The 19,718-nt window shown below is 41.3% G+C and overlaps 1 protein-coding gene across 1 annotated transcript; it reads left to right on the top strand.

Annotated features, from left to right (window-relative positions):
- The first annotated feature begins 102 nt into the window (after window positions 1-102).
- On the top strand, window positions 103-17,848 carry slc15a1a (solute carrier family 15 member 1a). Its single transcript, XM_026272388.1, has 23 exons — window positions 103-398; window positions 488-525; window positions 1,285-1,372; window positions 2,037-2,178; window positions 2,324-2,443; window positions 3,540-3,639; window positions 3,729-3,819; window positions 3,903-3,986; window positions 4,066-4,148; window positions 4,412-4,498; window positions 5,280-5,369; window positions 5,447-5,491; window positions 5,694-5,726; window positions 6,280-6,368; window positions 7,134-7,215; window positions 7,294-7,413; window positions 7,526-7,669; window positions 8,457-8,503; window positions 15,315-15,410; window positions 16,122-16,230; window positions 16,315-16,449; window positions 17,081-17,188; window positions 17,316-17,848. The coding sequence occupies exons 1-23, from the start codon at window positions 275-277 to the stop codon at window positions 17,535-17,537; spliced, it is 2,277 nt and encodes a 758-aa protein (XP_026128173.1). The 5' UTR covers window positions 103-274; the 3' UTR covers window positions 17,538-17,848.
- The last annotated feature ends 1,870 nt before the right edge of the window (window positions 17,849-19,718 follow it).

Genomic DNA, 19,718 nt, shown 5'->3' with positions numbered 1-19,718 from the left:
TGTGTAATTTTTGTTTTGTTTTGTATTGTTTTTTGGTCTTGGTTTCGTCTAATTTTTTGTTTCGCTTTTTGTCATTTTTTTGTTTTGTCTTACGTTTATTTTTGTCTTGTCTTTTTAATTGATTTAATGTTACTTCTTCTTGAATCCACTATAAACCGTGTAGAACACAAAACTGTAAACCACAGTGTAAGCAGATGTTTGACCCTATGGACCCCTGTTTTTTATCTATCACTCTTGCTCTTGTTTATGTCATAAAGTAGACGGGACACAGTCCATGCTAATAAGACACACACCTGTTCTAGCTGCTCTTACTCAGTTGTCCTGTCCTGTCCAGGTCTTTCCTCACGCAGGTATCCAGCAGCTCACACACACACACACTCCTGCCGCCAGTATGCCAGGTGAGGACCTTGAGTGTGTCAAACTACAGAAATCATCATCATTATTTATGTGATTTTGCATGTGTACTAAAAAATGATAAATCTCACAGATGAAAAGATGGACGAGACTAAGAAAAAAAAGAAAAAGGTAAGATTTGTTATTTAAAAAATAATAATTTTATGATTAAGGCAATTCCTTTTTAATATTTTGTCATGTCAGAATTTGTGGATACTACTAAGATCGTTTGAGAACAAAGTCGTCTTTATAAGCGATGCAAATCTGTCATGAATGTCTTTGGGGGCAGTATCTTCATTTGGGAAACCCATTTTTAAAATCTTAAAATACAACATGTTTTCATTTAGCGTTAGTCTGTAATAATCTTTTTAATTTTTTATAATGTTAATTAAAGTTTACAGTATGTTCTGTAGTATATAGATTCTGGACTACTTTTTTCCCATTTAGAGAGCTACTGTGAATAAACATTGATTTATCACAGAGATAATCTCAACGATCTGATAATGCTCTTTCCAGCTTCAATAATGCCACTGTACTGTCTTTTTTTTTTTCAATCCTGTATTTTTTTTCTTGCATATTGCAAATATGGTATATTTGAGCGATTAATAATAGCAACAAAAAAAGCTTGCACAAATAAATAATATTAATAATAACAATATATGTAACATGCTATTTTGTACAGTATACTCTGTATTAGATGTTCAATATACTACTGAACTATGTATTACATAATCTGTATACTACATAAACTGTGTATATATGTGCACACGTGTGTGTTTTGACATTAAGTCAAAGTATGCAGTGTGTTATCAATTAATGGCGATGGAGTATCACAGTGTGCTTCCAAGAGTTTGCATCTCATGTAGTGTATGTTTGTGTTTGCTGGTACAGACAGCTGAGTGCTGTGGATATCCAATCAGCATCTTCTTCATTGTGGTCAATGAATTCTGTGAGAGATTTTCCTACTATGGCATGCGAGGTAAGTGTGTGTGCACTTGCGCATTTGTCTCTCAATAAAAAAAAGTAATTGACTGCTACACTATAAAAAAGACATGCAGAGTAGTGTGTGAATATAAGTGGTGCGTGATGAAATGTTGTAGCAGATCTGAATCCAAGTACATGCAACAATGTGAAAGAGAGAGCAGATCAGTGTTTTTGAGAACGCAGTTGTGCAGTGACTCCTACAGGACAGAAACTATCCCAGGTTTTGAGGACCTTTGGATATTGTACTCCTAATATACGGGGTCAATTAGTATTTACAGGCTACGTGGAGAAATGCACATCTGTATTTGTGAAACAATCTGACCAATGCTAAGAGTCTGTAGATGCAGAAACACAAGAAGTCTCATGTGAATTGGAAAACTATTCTAGGACTGGTTTCTCTAAAAGTATGCCAGGTTTCTTCATGGAGACACAATCATACTACTATTATTATCTAGAGCAAACACATGAGGGCATGTCTGAGAAAAAGGTTCTGTGGATCATTTAAGACTTCCCTTAATCTTGATCATTTAAATTAGAAATTGAATTGTTACAGAGCCACCTAGAGCTTGGCACTTGTTATTGCATTTATCTATAATGGGTGTGATTTGAGACCTTACTAAAAAATATCATAAATAAAGCCACACTCTCTCTTTGTCTAGCCGTGTTGGTGCTGTATTTCCGGTATTTTCTGCTTTGGGATGATGACCTTGCGACCTCCATCTATCATGCTTTTGTGGCGCTGTGCTACTTGACGCCCATCTTGGGTGCCATCATTGCTGATTCCTGGCTTGGGAAGTTCAAGTAAGTTTTTTTGTAGAGCTTTAAGGTGTAACTCTCTACAGATCTCAGTCCATCCAACACTTAGAAGCCGTTTCTGAAGACTGTCTCTGATCTGTGAGCATATGCTGTCATGGCTGTGATGCTGGTCATGTCTGTGTGTTTTCAGAACAATCATATACCTGTCCATAGTGTACGCCATCGGCCAGGTCACCATGGCCGTCAGCACTATCCACGACATCACAGATTCAAACAGAGACGGCACACCGGATAACTTCACCTTCCACATGTGAGTCAGTCAACACACCGTGCACCTCTGTTCCTCACACACAGAGAACACAATTAATAACAGAATTTACCATGAACCAAACCAACCAGCTCTGAGGTGAATGACATCATTACATCATTTGATTTGAAGGAAAAGGTGATGAAAATCTGAAAATGAGTCATATATGAATAAACTACTCTTAAAGCACCGTAATTGAGTTGGTGTTGATAAATGTGTGTCAAAAGAAATGTGTTCATACTCTATTACTACAGTATAACATCCCATCTCACAAAAACATACATTCAATGACAAATTGAAATGTTTTTAAATGACACACTGATGCCCCTGTTGTTAAAACTACACTGTTGTGGTTTCCACATTTTCTAAATTCTACATTAAACCCCATTTCTATTGAAACTTGTATGTTATGTATTTAAAAATATCTGTAATTTGACTTTGGTAATGATGAATTTGCAATTGAATACCTTTAAATAAAATTAACTTTAAATTCAGCATCAAATAACACACACACAAAAATAATAATAACCATGTGCTGTAGTATGTTTAACAACATATGAAAAAAAATGTAAGAATACTTTTTAGACCCGACTATTGTATCACACCAGTAAGGTTTCAGGAGAAAAATATATATTTCAGAAATCACGCAAAGAAATAGCTTTTTAACAAAACATATTTTTTTATGTTAAATATATGCATGCACATGCAGTTCGGTAAAGAAACTCTTCTGAGAAGCTAAATGGCAACACTATCTTTTCTATCTATGCAACCTTTTTTATTTCTGAATCCATGTCAATACTGTGCACCATTAGAGTTTTCTTTATCCCTCCTCCTCCCCAGCACCACCTGTCTAGATCTGTTACAGTTCTTCCTACCTTGCCGTGCTAAATCTGAATGTTTCAGTAAAAATATTTGCTCATGCCAGCAGAAGCATAGCAGATATACTCCGCCAAGACTAATCTAACCTTTCTTTTCAATAAAATGCTGTTTAAATCTATTTCAGGAGTTGTCGTAATTGAAACCCTTTTGTACAGTTTTAATGGAACTACACTAAACAGCGCTGATAGAACTGAATCTATAAAGTGTGTTTCTCTTTCAGCGCTCTGTCCATGCTGGGTTTGATCCTCATTGCTCTGGGCACTGGGGGTATTAAACCGTGTGTGGCTGCATTCGGTGGCGATCAGTTTCAGGAACATCAGGTACGATACTTCCTAACCTCTCCATTCGCTTAAAGCACCTTCTTAGTCTTTCTGTCTAATGGTTTGTTGTGATGTGTTGATCTTTACAGAGTCGCCAACTCAACACGTTTTTCTCAGTGTTTTATTTGTGCATTAATGCAGGAAGCCTTCTTTCGACACTCATTACTCCTGTTCTCAGAGGTAAAACCACATAATCACACTCATTTCCATTAGACATATGCCTTACTGCCTCCATGACTAACGGCTCTCCTCCATGTGTGCAGCTCAAGAGTGTGGCATCCACACTCAGCAGCAGTGTTATCCTCTGGCTTTTGGGGTCCCAGCCGTTCTCATGGTGATATCTCTGGGTAAGACTGAGTTCGGCACAAACTGTACGCACACACACTGATCTGTGTATGTGACTGGGATGTGTATTGTGTGTTTCAGTGGTGTTCATCGCTGGCAGTGGCATGTATGTCAAAACAGATCCGGAAGGAAACATAATGTGGTCCGTGTGTAAATGCATAGGGGTGAGTCTTGTTTTCTTGTTTTCATTTCAGGTTTAGTTAGAGTTTAGTCATTTTGTTTGATATGTCCGTTGTCGGTGTATGAATGAGTTGTGTGAATGTGTTTAATTCATTAATTCATTTATAAAAACCCTGTCAGGTGAAAATGATTTTTGAACAATATGAATACATGAATTTTCATTATTTTGGTGAACTATCCCATATCTATAATTCCTATGTTCTTTTAACCATTGCATTAAATCTAATAAAGCCTTCTCTTTCTGTAGTTTGCCATCCGAAACCGTTTCAGGCACAGAAGCAGCAGCTATCCAAAGAGGGAACACTGGATGGACTGGGCCGATGAGAAATATGATGTATGCCACAATCTCTGTACACATAAGTTGACTTCACTTAAATACAGAGTTCTGGCATGAAACTCTAGATGGCGCAGTCCGATAGGTCTAATTCAATCTGAAATAATGACATCATTATCACAAGGCACAGCTGATTGGTTCTCCCCTGTATCGGTAGCCAATGAGCTTGCTGCTCAACATTCAAATATATGACTAGAGCTTGCCATTGCCTGTGCAGCTTGCTTCAGAAACCCTCCACCTTCCCCAGCTCCACCTGTATAGATCTGCTACAGGGTGATTCATGTATGCTATATGGGGGTTATTCATATATATGTGCAGCAGCAGTATTTCTTACATGCTCATAGCAGCATGTTGTGGAGGAATTAGCATTATTAGTATTAGTATTAGCAGCGTAGCAGATCTGTTCCGCCAAGACCAAATACATTATTGTCCTGTATATTACCATGCCAAACCCTCAGAGAGTTGTCATGAAAGAACGTAGTTTATCTAAATGGGAACATTCCATATTGTTTTTATATATAGCTAGTTAAGATAATTAAACAAATAAAAATAATAATAAATACTATGGCCCACACATAGAAAACAGTCATTTTCTACATTTTACACACACACATACAGACAAAAGGTATTTTGCTTCATTTTTAATATTAATTATACTTGGGGATATCCCAAAAAGTCTTTTGCTCGCTTCTGTGAACAAATTTGTCCTTAAAACATGGTTAGTGAGGCACAAACACACTCACTGACACACTCATTCCTCTATTTTCTCTGTCTTCTGTAGAAACTTCTTATCGCTCAGATAAAGATGGTGTTGAAGGTGTTGTTCCTCTACATTCCTCTGCCCATGTTTTGGACCCTGTTCGATCAGAAGGTAAGTATTGGTAATTTCTCAGGTCTGTTGGGTGGACTAGTGTTTTGTAATGGTTTGTGTGTGTTGACTGTGTCCAGGGCTCTCGCTGGACTCTCCAAGCCACTACCATGAGCGGAGACTTTGTAAGTATCTTGATTTCAGCTAATTGCTCTAAATGTTTGTTATTTATCTAACGTGATCTGATGAACTGTCTATAATCACATTTAAGATGTCAAATTTAGCACCACTAGGCTTAATACACAGAGATCACTTGCATCATTTAAATTTTAAAATGTCTTATTATTGAAATGTTTTATTATTGAAAGTAATTTCCTCTTTCTATAGGGAGGATTCATCCTGCAGCCAGACCAGATGCAGGTGAGTTTACTGCTGTTATGTTAGCTCCTCGCTCAGTATTGTTATCAGAGAGTGTATTAGGTGAGTTATTCATCTTGCGCTTGATTATAATGGTCTAGTATTATAATGCAAAACTTTTTGGGTTCCTGCATTCCTGCTCTAAAAGTTTGAGATTGGTAAGATTTTATTTTATAAAAAAAAAAAAAAAAAAAAAAAAAATTCCAGCATCATTCCTCCAGTCTTCAGTGTCACATGATCTTCAGAAATCATTCTAATATGCTGATTTGCAGCTTAAAACACATTTCTTATCACTACCAATGTTTCATATTTTTATGGAAACCATGATCCACTTTTTCATTCAAAAGAACAGCATTTATAAAAAAAACAAATCATTTGTAAGATTATAAATGTCTTTACTGTCACTTTTGATAAATTTAGATAAATCCTTGCTGAATAAATGGATTCATTTTTCTTAAAGATAAAATCTTACTGACCTCAGACTTTTGACAGTAGTGTAAATACTGTAGCATGAAATGTAGCTGTAGCTGTTAGACTGAAATCTCTCCTCTGTCAGACTGTGAACCCAATCCTGATCCTGACCATGGTGCCTATTATGGACCGGTTAATTTTCCCTCTCATCCAAAAGTGTGGCCTCAATTTCAGGTATGACTTAGTATGTAATAGGAAATGATTGATCTCTTAGCATAACTGTGGTGAGAGTGATGCTGATATGAAAGTGTTAGTTCACCCAAGAATAAAAAATTTGTCCATCTTCTACTCACCCTCAAATCATCCTAGGTGTATGTGACTTTCTTCTTTCAGAAAAATCCAATCTGATTTATATTAAAAATTGTCCTTGCCCTTCCAAGCCTTTCAATAGGGTAAGCGGGTGTTTGTTGTCAACAGTTCAGAAGACGAGAAATAAAGTGTGCACATCTGTAATAAAATGTCCCTCAACTGGCTCCGGGGGGTGAATAAAGTCCCCCTTGTAGCGAATCCATGAGTTTTTGTAAGATAAATATCCAGATTTCAAATGTAATGAACACTGTTTTTCTCACTTCTGCTGTGGGGAACCATAGTTCGTAGTTCTTCAGCGCTGCGTGTTTCGTGACTAGTGCGGACAGAGAAAAAAAAATAAATGCTGGTCACAAGGATTTGTAAAGAAACACATCAGAGGATTTCGAAATAAGCCAAGAGGAGACTGGTTTACTTTGCTAAAGTAAGGAAACTTTGTTCTTTTTCTCCTACATTTCCCAGAGGCCCGCGCGCTACACACACGTCTTCCATCTTACGCCTGCATCGATTATTCTGAAAGAAGAAAGTCACATACACCTAGGCTGCTTCTAGGGTGAATAGAACATGGATGAATTAAACTTTTTGGGTGAACTAACCCTCGAATGTGTTGTGTGAATCTGTTTTCTGCTCCAGCCCTTTGAAGAGAATGACGGTTGGCATGCTCTTTGCTGCCACGGCGTTTGTCTCGGCAGCTTTGGTCCAGATTGAGATTGATGTGAGTGTGAAATCTGTGAGTCATATTCATGTCGCTGAGTAGAGCAGATGTTCATTAGCACGTCATTTCCCTCCTCAGAAAACATTGCCAAATTTCCCATCATCCTCTGAGAGCCAGCTAAAGGTGGTGAACATGTACAGCACAACACTGAACGTGACCATCTCACCCAGTGAACATCTTCTGATAGAGTCATATGGGGTACAGCTACACACATCTTAACACACGTTCTCCTCTATTTCACACTTGCCTGTAGCCTAACAAGAACCTCCCTGAGATGCTTCACCACTGTTTCTCGTGTTTGTTTTCATAGAGCAGTGCAGATTACATTACATTTGACCATCAGGACATCACAGTGTCCTTGAACACGAGTAATGTGATCACGAAGGCTTTCAGTTTAATCAAGGGGGGGCGACAGACCCTGATCATCCCCTCCGACCCGACCGTCATGTATCTGGTGAGTGTCCACTAAGAGAACATGGGCAAAAAAACACATCTATTAACTCAACGTAAAATGTGGTTACTCATGCAAAAGTTTGCATTTCGCTGTGTTCCAGTGTTTGGTTGAACTTTGATCACTAGAAGACATGTGACTAGATTAAGATTTTAGCTTCAAAAAAAAAAAAAAAAAAAAAACTTTAAAGCTGCATGTTTGCAGAATTTGAGGAATGTGGCGAAGACTGCATATGTTTATATTTTGGATTTATTATTGTTTGTTAGATGAATTTTTTAGTCTAGTCTAGTTTGAGCACTGATTAACAACAAATGACAGCAGTGAGAAAAGAGGAGTTAAGAAAGCATCTGATCATTAAGATGTGATGATCAGCTCTGCTATTTGGCAGTCCAATGTGTTTAATGTCTTTTCTCACACCTGACCTTGATGGACTGACTGAACAAATTAACCTGGAATAATTTCAGTATCAAAGAAATATATTTTTTTTTTTTTGGCAGACTGCCAAATATAAGCAATATCCCTTCAATTTAAGCTGTTCTTAAACTAACAAGAAAGTTTTGAGCTCTGAAACTTGTTTCAAATAACTTTGAAACTTACCAAAACTTCTTATATTACAACGACTTCTTATATGTCATAAGATCAAGGCAATTTTGGTTTCTCAGTTCATGTCCGCTTTAATGAACAAACAGCTTCATGGCCTGGTAAAACCGTTAGAGTAATATATATTTGATAAGTATAACAAAAAAAGTATAACAGTGTAACTGACACTGATCTTTCTTTTTTCCTCCAGGTAGAAGACACCAAGTCCAAACCCAGGGAAGGAAAGAACGCCATTAGGTAGGACTTTAAAATTGGTTTAAATGTAATTATCTATGAAGATTCGGGAGGAGCGCGTCAGATACTTAGCCTAATCATCACAGGTGGACCACAATCAAGTAATGAATCCCACAGTATAAATATCGCTGACTTACCTCTATCCATGGACGGTTTATCAGCATGCTGGTTCGCCTCGTCAGTCACCTTATCACAGACCCAATTTTCGTACCAACGAAGAGTGCTACACAGGGGATTTATAAGACCTGCTGCTTTTGCCGGACCCGAGATCATTTCTACCCAGCCAAACACGGCCGTTGAGCAGCATTAAGCGTCATCGCGACAGCTGCTATCCTCGCAAAGCCACACATCGTGGCCAATAGACCGTGCAACTCCGAGCTTGCCTGCTCGATACACGATCGCGCCGCCCGAGACCGAGCTCTCGTCGAGCGCTGGATTGCAGCAGAAAGAATCCAACCACGGTTCAGCCTTTCACCACGGCGTTCCGGCCGAGTGGCAGTTTGAGGCCGCTTCCTCTAGCGGCGCGCAGACTAATACATTTCCAGGCGAAGACGCTAAAAAACAGGTTCTTCTTTTTCTTCATTGGATTTTTACGGCAGTTTGCATTCAAAGTGTTGCATCTAAAAACAGTCTTGCGGCTAAAGTTTTGTTCCGTCTTCTTCTAGTAGTGTTTTACGGAGGTTTTGGCAAACCAACGTAAAGGTGCATTACCGCCACCCGCTGATCCGGGGTGTGGATTCCGCATAGATTTGGACTACAGATACACCGTTCCGTCGGATGATGATGCCACTTTTTAACCACGAAGCCAAAGGCATTAGGTTAGATTATTGTAATGCCTCGTTCTCAGGCCTTCCAGCTAAATCGTTGAGCAAGCTTCAGTATACAAATTCTGCCGCACGCTTGTACTTCTCCTCGCGAACACATTACACCGGTTCTTTCACAATTACACGGGCTTCCCGTAAACATGAGAATTGATTTTAAAATTCTTATCTTAACATACTAGGCACTTCATGGGACTGCACCTGAGTATTTTTGTGAACTCATCAGTCCTGATATTCCATCACGCTCTCTTCGCTCTACTAACTCTTCACTTCACCAGCCATAATGTGAGCTAAAGACCATGGGGGAAAGAGCCTTTTCATATAAAGCCCCTACGCTATGGTATGTACTTCTTCTGCATGCACCTATGTTGGGCGATTTTTGTTGATTAAGTCACATTTATTCAAGACCGTCTGTCTTTAATGAATTATTGTATTGCTTTTGGCGTTTGTTCCTACAAATAAAATGCATTATTATTATTATTATTATTATTATTGTTACATTCGCCTTACCGCGCACGTTTAAACCTCGCCGAAATGATACAGACATAAGTTCAAAAAAAAAAAAAAAAAAAAAAAAAAAAAAAAAAAAAAAACCCTTAAGTCTCTGGATAAAAGCGCCTGCTAAATGCTTAATTTAATTTAAAAATTTTCATTTGCATGCAAGTCTTCTGGTAGGACCAAATCATTTAGGGACCTATTTTACCATTCACTGGCGTGATCACTCAAAATTAATCTAAAACGCATCTGCCCTCGTGTTTTGATGCAGGATAGCAAGCATGAGTAAAATTACCATCGCCTTTTAAGGACCGTAATACGGAAAACCGGAAAGTAAGTCTCTTTAGAAACCACTTGGAAGCAAATAGCACATAACTGCCGTTAACCCATTTGCTGCAAGCATCGCCAACGGCCCCAGTCTATGTTTCGTTTTCACAGCACGTTAAACATCACTCTCTTACTTGATCTGGATAAGCCGCGCATCAATTGAAGTCCAAAGACTTTGGCTTTTATATCTGACCAATATTTCGATAAAACATAATTCCAGTGATTAATTTTCCATCATGTCAGGAAAACTATTCCTATTCCTGAACGGTAAACGTCAAAGTGTTAGCTCGTGGACAAATGTTGATCATGGATCTAGTCAGAAAGAATCATGAACAGAAACATCTTTATTTTGGGTATATAATTTCTGCCTCCATGCCAAAAATGGGGGGTATCTTGTAAGGGGTTAACGTTACTGCTATAATCATGTCTTTCGGTACAACGCCTTACAAGACTAAACATGCTCAATCGTTTCCAAAAGCCTCTGTTTCCACAGTCCATAATACAACGTGAAAACAGCGTTCCAAACGTATCCACTCGGGAGTCCGTCTAAAGAGCCCGGAGGCCAAATGAGAGGAAAGATGCTTTTCCAACAGGAACATAATAAGGTGGACAAGGCCTGAGGAATCGTCAAATCAGGCAACAAATTGCTAAGCTGGTAACACAGTAGGCTACCCATCCATTTTTAGCTTGCCCCATCAAATATTACTAACACTTTTTACTCTTCCCACAGCCAACATCTACAGCAGCCGAAGCAAGTAGCCTTTCATGTACCTCCTCACTGCCGCAGCAGTGTCTGCTCCCGCAGGGGCCTTTCCTGTACCTCCCCACCGCCGCTGCAGTGTCTGCTCCTGCAGGAGCCTTTCTTGTACCTCCCCACCGCCGCTGGAGTGTCTGCTCCCTCAGGAGCCTTTCCTGTATCTCCCCACCGCCGCTGCAGTGTCTGCTCCCGTAGGAGCCTTTCCCGTATCTCCCCACTGCCGCTGCAGTGTCTGCTCCCGCAGGAGCCTTTTCCGTATCTCCCCACTGCCGCAGCAGTGTCTGCTCCCACAGGAGCCTTTCCCGTATCTCCCCACTGCCGCAGCAGTGTCTGCTCCCGCAGGAGCCTTTCCCGTTCTCCCCACTGCCGCAGCAGTGTCTGCTCCCGCAGGAGCCCTTCCTATACCTCCTCACTGCTGTGCAGTGTCTGCTCCCGCAGGAGCCTTCCTACACCTTCTCCCTGCTGTGCAGTGTCTGCTCCCGCAGGAGCCTTCCTACACCTCCTCACTGCCGCGCAGTGTCTGCTCCCGCAGGAGCCTTTCCTGTACCTCCACACTGCCGTAGCAGTGTCTGCTCCCGCAGGAGCCTTTCCCGTTCTCCCCACTGCTGTTGCAGCGTCTGCTCCCGCAGGAGCCTTTCCTACACTTAAATATATATAAAAAAAAAAAAAAAAAAAAAAAATAAAAAATACCACACATCACCTCCGCCTAAAGGCATGCCATGCATCTGAGGTTGCGGAGATAGCATCATGTATCGACAATAGCCAAGACGATATTAGGCCCATTCTCCAACCAACGTTTTTTATAATAATCATTAGGCGGCCTACCTTAATTCGGCCTACCTTAATTAATCAAACCGCTCCGTTATCCCATCTCAGCACTGCATGACTACATGAACTAGCAGTATTTAAATATAGTATTTATACTTAATACCAGTGTATCAGTACTTCCGAAAGTATATATATATATTTTTTTTTTGATTATGGGCGATTCCATAGGCTCTTTTCGTGCACCTGCATGGTCAAAATGGTAAATAGTAAGCTCAGACAGTATAAAGAATCTTTCTCTTACTCCACCCATGCACGATTACATCGTCGATATGTACCATCGATCTCACGTGCTGACAATGACCACATCGCCGATACATGGCACCCATTTGGGGTACACTGGCACAGGAAATCCTAATTTATTTTTGAACGCTTAATTTCGGATACTATGACTGCACCAAGATTTTTTCGGACTCATTATCGGAAGCAGCTCATTGGATGTGCTAAACAATTATCCAAGTAAGCCTCACAGCGTCTACCCTCGTAGACAAATAAATCATCCTTAGTATCGAACTCCCTGCCAGGCGCTGCAAGAGGGCTCCCGGTTGAACCAACCTTTGCCTTCTCCATTCAACCATTATAAATCATCCTTAGTATCAAACTCCCTGCCAGGCGCTGCAAGAGGGCTCCCGGTTGAACCAACCTTTGCCTTCTCCATTCAACTATCAGCAAAGCTTACTCGTTTGACAACGCAAATATTCAAATCCTGCCAGATGCTTTCCCACTTAATCAATCTTGGACTTTCCATCCAACCACCAGTTGGATGGTGGTTGGATGGAATTTTTTTTTACCCGATAAAAAAAAAAAAGCCAAAAAAAAAAAAAAAAAAAAAAAAAAGCGACATTTACCTATCGAACACCAATGAGTACATTGCAGCCCAAATAAATTTTCCCTTCGATGGCAAGATGTACCCATTCAATACCGCAAGTTACGCTTTCGCCGAACACTAACGGGCTCTTCGCAGATAAAACAATCTCAATTTTCCCTCCGATGGCTGGAGTGACTACCCATCTGGTGTCGCAATTTTAATAAATATAATAAATGAAAATACAAATAAATATAGTAAATAAATAAATAAATAATAAATAAAAAGACACCGGATGCTGGCCATAGCCTCCCGACCAGATAACCTTACCTTTTTTCAATCCTATGGCCGGCAAGGCTTCTCTCTTCGATGCCAAGAGCTTGAGCTCCCATCGGATGCTGACGAGAGCCTCCCGGCCAGACAACCTCACCTTTTCCATTCTGCGGCCAACAAGGCTTACCCGTTCGTTGCCTGGAGCTCACACTCCCTTCGGACGTAGGTGAAAGCCCCCGGCTACCTGCTTTTCCATTTCTGTCTTTCGTACGGAGAAGTTTACCCGCCCAACGCATGGAGTTAAGGCTCCCATCTAACGTAGGCGAGAGCTTCCCGGCTAGACAACCTTACCTTTTCCGTCCTTTGGCCAGCGAGGCTTAACCGTTCTATCCGGGAGCTAAGCTCCTGTCGGACGAAGGTAAGAGCCTCCCGGCCGGACAACCTTTTCCGTCCTTCAGCCAGAGAGGTTTACCCGTTCGATTCCTGGAGCTAAGCTCCTATCGGACGTCGGTCCGAGCCTCCTGGCTAGACAACCTGACCTTTTCCACCCTTGGCCAGCGAGGCTTACCCGTCCGATGTGAGTGCTCCCATCGGACGCCGGCGACAGCCTCCTGGCCAGCCAACCACGACCCTACTGTGTGTTTCAGGTTACTAACCTACAAGCAAGCTGCTTAAATGCTGCAAGTACCTAACACACAATAAACTCTCCTTCCTTCCTATGGTCACCAAGGCTAAACCGTCTCTTGCCAGGAGTAGCAAACTCCCTTAAACGCCGACTACAGCCTAACGACCACGCAAACTTACCTTTTCCAACCTACGGCCTGCGAGGCTCACCCAGTTTGTCCCCGCCGGACGCTGGCAAGAGCCTCCTGGCCACCTATCGTTACCTTTTCTGTCCGCCATCCGGAGAGGCTTACCCGTTCGATGCGCGTGCTCCCTTCGGACGCCGGCGAGAGCCTCCCGGTTAGACAACCTTACCTTTTCCTTTTCTATGGTCAGCGAGGCTTACCCGTTCGATGTGTGTGCTCCCTTCGGACGCTGGCGAGAGCCTCCTGGTCAGACTTGCTTTACGTTTCCACCCTACGGTCGGCGAGGCTTACCCGTTCGATGTGTGTGCTCCCTTCGAACGTCGGCAACAGTCTCTCGGCCACACAACTTACCTTTCCATTTGACGGTAGGCGAGGCTTAACCGTCCGACGCCACGAGTCTCGTCCTCTCGCCAAATCCTGCAAAAAAAAAAAAAAAAAAAAAAAAAAAAAAAAGCTACTCTCACATCTTTTAACCCCGTCTGGCGAGGCTTACCCGTTCGATGTTCTGAGTTTGAGGCCCCATCGGATGCTGCGAGAGTCCTCCCAGACGGGTTTTCCTTTCCAACCCTCCCCGTCCGCCGAGGCTTACCCGTCTGTCGCGTGCGCTCCCTTCAGACGTCTGGCGAGAGTCTCCCGGACGGGCCTATGCTTGCCAGCCGCAAGTGAATCTCATCCAGCCGATGCCGTGAGTCGGGATCTCCCTTCGGATGTTGCCAGAGTCCTCCTTGTCGGCTGGCCCAAAAGCTTTTTATCTGCCTAACCGAGAGGACCCAGACGTCCGTCATCCTGAGTCTCAATCTCCTGTCGGAGGCTTCATGGGCCCTCTCGGTCAGCGTTAGGCCCTTCACCCACTGAATAGCAGGGGCTATCAGCCAGTAGGGCCCGTACGCCAACACCGTGACCTATTCCGGTCGAGGCAACTCGGGTCCTCCCGGTCGGGCACCACAACCACGCCGCTCCTCCTCATCGGCCGGCAGGGCTCACCGATCCAACGCCAAAAAACTCCAGTTGAGCATCGGCCCGAGCCCTACCGACCGGGCGCCAACTACCACGTAGTTCACTAGCTGCAGCTGGTAGGGCCTACTCTCTCAACGCCCAAGTCGCTCCCTCCGGAGTACGTAGGCCCTTCCAGCCTGCCAACGAGATAACTTCTCAGAAACCAAATCAGCCCCCGCCAGTACTCTGCTTTTTGGGGGGCATTCTTTAAACTGGCGGCTGTCCTCCTGTACATTTGCCTTTTTGGGGGGTACTCTAGCTTCGGGCAATTCCCGAGCTCGGAGCCCTTCCCCGGACAGCACGCCAAATACGCATACCATACCTCAGCTAATTATATGTAAGCGTGAACTAGTGAAATGTAATTATCTATGAAGATTCGGGAGGAGCGCGTCAGATACTTAGCCTAATCATCACAGGTGGACCACAATCAAGTAATGAATCCCACAGTATAAATATCGCTGACTTACCTCTATCCATGGACGGTTTATCAGCATCCCTCCTCCACCCCATCTCCTCACTTCAAGTTCACTTTACAATATACGGGGAAGGGGGGGTACTCTAGCTTCGGGCAATTCCCGAGCTCGGAGCCCTTCCCCGGACAGCACGCCAAATACGCATACCATACCTCAGCTAATTATATGTAAGCGTGAACTAGTGAACTGCTCTTTAAAAACAAACTTTCACTGAACGATTTCATGTCACACAGGTTTGTGAATGGCTGGACAGCAGATCTGAATATCACCAACCTGGATTCCATCGAACCATCGGCCACTACAAACTACACACTGGTGAATCAGGGGAAGTGAGTCAATTTTTCAGATTTTTCATTGATGTTTAATAAAAATATTTTGATTGCCAACTTGCTTTAACTTTTTAACTGAGTTGATTATTGATTGTATCAAATTACATTTTAAAGTCAACATGAAATCATACTTACTAATTGCGTTTTACTAACTCTTAGCATTCCCATTCCTCTCAATAGCAGTTGCTAAGCTGGAGCATGCAGCCCTGAAAAGACAACCTAAATGCTGCCATGTTATCAGATATTTCCTTTTTGGAAAAAAAGTATCTTTTATACATTGTAATTAGAGGGATTCACTAAATACACTGTTTGAACAATCAGCCCTTATTATTTTATAAAGTTGTTTAGTAATAAAATTGATAGTCTTGGTTCCGGTTTCTGATTAGGTAATACAGTGTTCTCACCATGCCAAAATACATGGTCTGTGTATGTGAATGACATCCAAAACTAGAATTATTTCTAAGTGAAACCAATTATTAAAAAGGAAGAACTGTAAGCATTCCCATTCACGTCAATAGCAGTTGTTTGGTTTGTGCATGCAGCTCAGAAAATACACAACCTAAATGCTGCCATATTTTTGGCCCTTTTTTCATAATCCAGTTAACAAGTGCCATCCTACTTTTTTTTTAGTGAGTTTTTAATACCACTTCAGTTTGACTTGAATAAGTCTTAAAGTCATGGTGTCTGATTGCTGTTGGTTTCTTTCCTAAGGCGGGATTTCGTGCTCAGACATGGTGAACAGTGGTGTGAGTTTTCCCGGAAGTTTGGGTTCGGTGCCTCATACACCTTCCTCATCACCGAGGCTGTGTTCTCCTCTGATGTGTGTACTTTAGTAGGACTTTTTATATAGTCCTGATATTGTGTCTACTGGTTTATATGTGCATGTGTGTTTTTGTATGTGCAGTGTGAATCTATAGTAGAAGTTGAGGACATGAAGCCCAACTCGGTCCACATGGCTCTGCAGATTCCTCAGTACTTCCTCATTACTACAGGAGAGGTCATGTTTTCAGTCACTGGCCTGCAGTTCTCGTACTCACAGGTACAACAACAGCACACTTCACTGGATTGGTTAATACAGCCTTTTAAACAGTAATTGTATACAGAATATAGATTGCAGACGACAAAAAAAAGCCAATCAATGGGATTTAAAAAAAAAGTCAACATACGCATGGATCAATAGTTCACTAAAACATCATTAATCATTATGCATTTAGAAAGCATTTAGCAAAATTTTGGGGCCAAATTGTTATTCTTATATAAATTAAATTAAATGTATGCATTTAGCAGACGCTTTTATCCAAAGTGACTTACAGTGCATTCAGGCTATCAATTTTTACATATCATGTGTTCCCGGGGAATCGAACCCCCAACCCTGCACTTGATAGTGCAGTGCTCTCCCAATTGAGCTACAGGAACTCTAAAAACAAAATTGTTACATTTAAATTTATTTAATTTTTAATTCTTATATTTACATAAAAACTAAAAAGTAAAGCTGCAAAAGCCACCACTTACTAAACCTAGTCCTAGCAGATATTGTGTGTAATTAATAATTTACTCTTCACTGGAATATTTAATGTTACATTTGATATCCTGCGGACTGCAAAGATAATTCTACCAACAATTACGCTCCGGACACTTCCCTCTCAACAGCTATTTTTCCATGTCTGTAGGCTCCAAAGAACATGAAGTCAGTGCTGCAGGCCGGCTGGTTGTGCACCAATGCCGTGGGAAACATCATTGTGCTGATTGTGGCAGAGATAGGAAAGCTTCCAAAACAGGTGCTGCATATGAGCTCATGTCCTGACACAAACTACACATATTCAGCCAGGTTTTAGCGGTATTTTCATACAGGCTGGGAACAAAATAAATGTCTGAATATTAATTTATGTGTGTTTTCTCACACAGTGGGCAGAGTATGTGCTGTTTGCGTCGCTGCTAGTGGCTGTGAGCATCATTTTCTCCATCATGGCTTATTTCTACACCTACATAGACCCAGCGGAGATTGAGGCCCAGATCAGGAAAGAGCAAGGGCTCGAGCCAGAAGAGAAGGAGAAGGAGAAAGAGACACTAGAAATGGAGGAAAAAGACCAGAAAAATGAGCAGGGGGTCAAACAAACCAAGATATGAGATTTGTGAAGATTGGATTGTGCTAATATCTCCGCTTTAGTGCCATATTTATTAAAAGACTGTAAACAGACATATTGATGATATTTTGGTTATTGAATGGTTGTTGAATTCATTGTGACAATGGCTGTAAGACCCCGCTGAGTGAATCAGATGTAGCATGAAAAATAAAATAAAAACCTTATTTCATGATATCTTTAGATATGGTTTATGATGCAAATGGTCTCTGGTTAGTGTTTTTGTGTGTGATCCGTTGCATCTTGTGTGATTTGTTATTTTTTTAAGCTAATAAACAATACACTGCTATGAAACAATGGTCTTTAGCTCTTTCAGTTTAACTAACCTAGCAATTGTGTATAATGCATTGCAACAAGCTCAGTGGAGAAAGAAAAATCATCCAAGATGGATATGTTATGACCAAAATGGGTGTCCAATTTGCAAAACATAACCCATTCCAAATTAGATCTGTGGGCTGACAGAGAAATTGACATCATGACTTGGATGGGGAATTTGACTTCTGGTAGGGGTGTTAGTGAGGCCAGCAGAGTCCTATTGGGCAACGGCAGAGCATTTATCCACAAATATAAATAAATAAAAAAATTACCTATTGACTTTTATCATAAATTTTATTTATGTTACTGTGAACAGCTAAATGTAAACAATTAGCGTTAAAAAAAGAAAGACAGTATTACAGGCTTGGAACAACATGAGGGTAAGTAAATAATGGCAGATTGTTATTTATTTTCTATTTTTTTACCCTTTAATAAATGTGATTACACTTATACTGATGACGGGAATCACTCTTCATCCTTTGGGTTTAGTTTAGTTTTGTGGAAATCCTTGTACAAACCCGATTCCCAAAAAGTTGGGACACTGTACAAATTGTGACTAAAAACAGAATGCAATGATGTGGAGGTTTTACATTTCAATATTTTATTCAGAATACAACATAGATGGCATATCAAATGTTTAAACTGAGAAAATGTATCATTTTAAGGGAAAAATAAGCTGATTTTAAATTTCATGGCATCAACACATCTCCAAAAAGTTGGGACAAGGCCATGTTTACCACTGTGTGGCATCACCTCTTCTTTTTATAACAGTCAACAAACGTCTGGGGACTGAGGAGACAAGTTGCTCAAGTTTAGGAATAGGAATGTTTTCCAAATCTTGTCTAATACAGGCTTCTAGTTGCTCAACTGTTTTTGTCACATCTTCCTCTTTATGATGCGCCAAATGTCCAGAAAGATCTAGACTGCAGGCTGGTAATTTCAGTACCTGGATCCTTCTTCTACGCAGCCATGATGTTGTAACTGATGCAGTATGTGGTCTGGCATTGTCATGTTGGAAAATGCAAGGTCTTCCCTGAAAGAGACGCCGTCTGGATGGGAGCATATGTTGTTTTAGAACTTGGATTTACCTTTCAGCACTGATGGTGCCTTTCCAGATGTGTAAGCTGCCCATGCCACACACACTCATGAAACCCCATACCATCAGAGATGCAGGCTTCTGAACTGAGTGCTGATAACAACTTGGGTTGTCCTTGTCCTCTTTAGTCCGGATGACATGGCGTCCCAGTTTTTCAAAAAGAACTTCACATTTTGATTTGTCTGATCACAGAACAGTTTTCCACTTTGCCACCGTCCATTTTAAATGAGCCTTGGCCCAAAGAAAACACCTGCGCTTCTGAGTCATGTTTATATATGGCTTCTTTTTTGACCTATAGAGATTTAGCCGGCAACAGCGAATGGCACGGTGGATTGTGTTCACCAACAATGTTTTCTGGAAGTATTCCTGATCCCATGTTGTAATTTCCATTACACTAGCATTCCTGTATGTGATGCAGTGCCGTCTAAGGGCCCGAAGATCACTGCATCCAGTACGTTTTTTCTGGCCTTGACCCTTAAGCACAGAGATTGTTCCAGATTCTCCGAATCTTTGGATGATATTATGCACTGTAGATGATGATAACTTCAAACTCTTTGTGATTTTTTTTTTCTCTGATAAACTCCTTTCTGATATTGCTCCACTATTTTTTGCCCCACCGCATTGGAGGAATTGGTGATCCTCTGCCCATCTTGACTTCTGAGAGACACTGCCACTCTGAGAGGCTCTTTTTATACCCAATCCTGTTACCAATTGACCTAATAAGTTGCAAATTGGTCATCCAGCTATTCATTATAT

This window comes from Carassius auratus, chromosome 9 (assembly GCF_003368295.1).
Source record: "Carassius auratus strain Wakin chromosome 9, ASM336829v1, whole genome shotgun sequence".
Taxonomy (NCBI): domain Eukaryota; kingdom Metazoa; phylum Chordata; class Actinopteri; order Cypriniformes; family Cyprinidae; genus Carassius; species Carassius auratus.
This window is presented reverse-complemented; position numbering and strand designations above follow the sequence as displayed.

What these genes read in the sequence shown, in the direction of transcription:
- slc15a1a (XM_026272388.1), top strand. Translation starts at nt 275, where the DNA reads ATGCTAATAAGACACACACCTGTTCTAGCTGCTCTTACTCAGTTGTCC. An exon ending in GGGCCGATGAGAAATATGAT is followed by an intron (nt 4,499 to 5,279) that starts GTATGCCACAAT and finishes TGTCTTCTGTAG; the next exon opens with AAACTTCTTATCGCTCAGAT. An exon ending in GGACCCTGTTCGATCAGAAG is followed by an intron (nt 5,370 to 5,446) that starts GTAAGTATTGGT and finishes GACTGTGTCCAG; the next exon opens with GGCTCTCGCTGGACTCTCCA.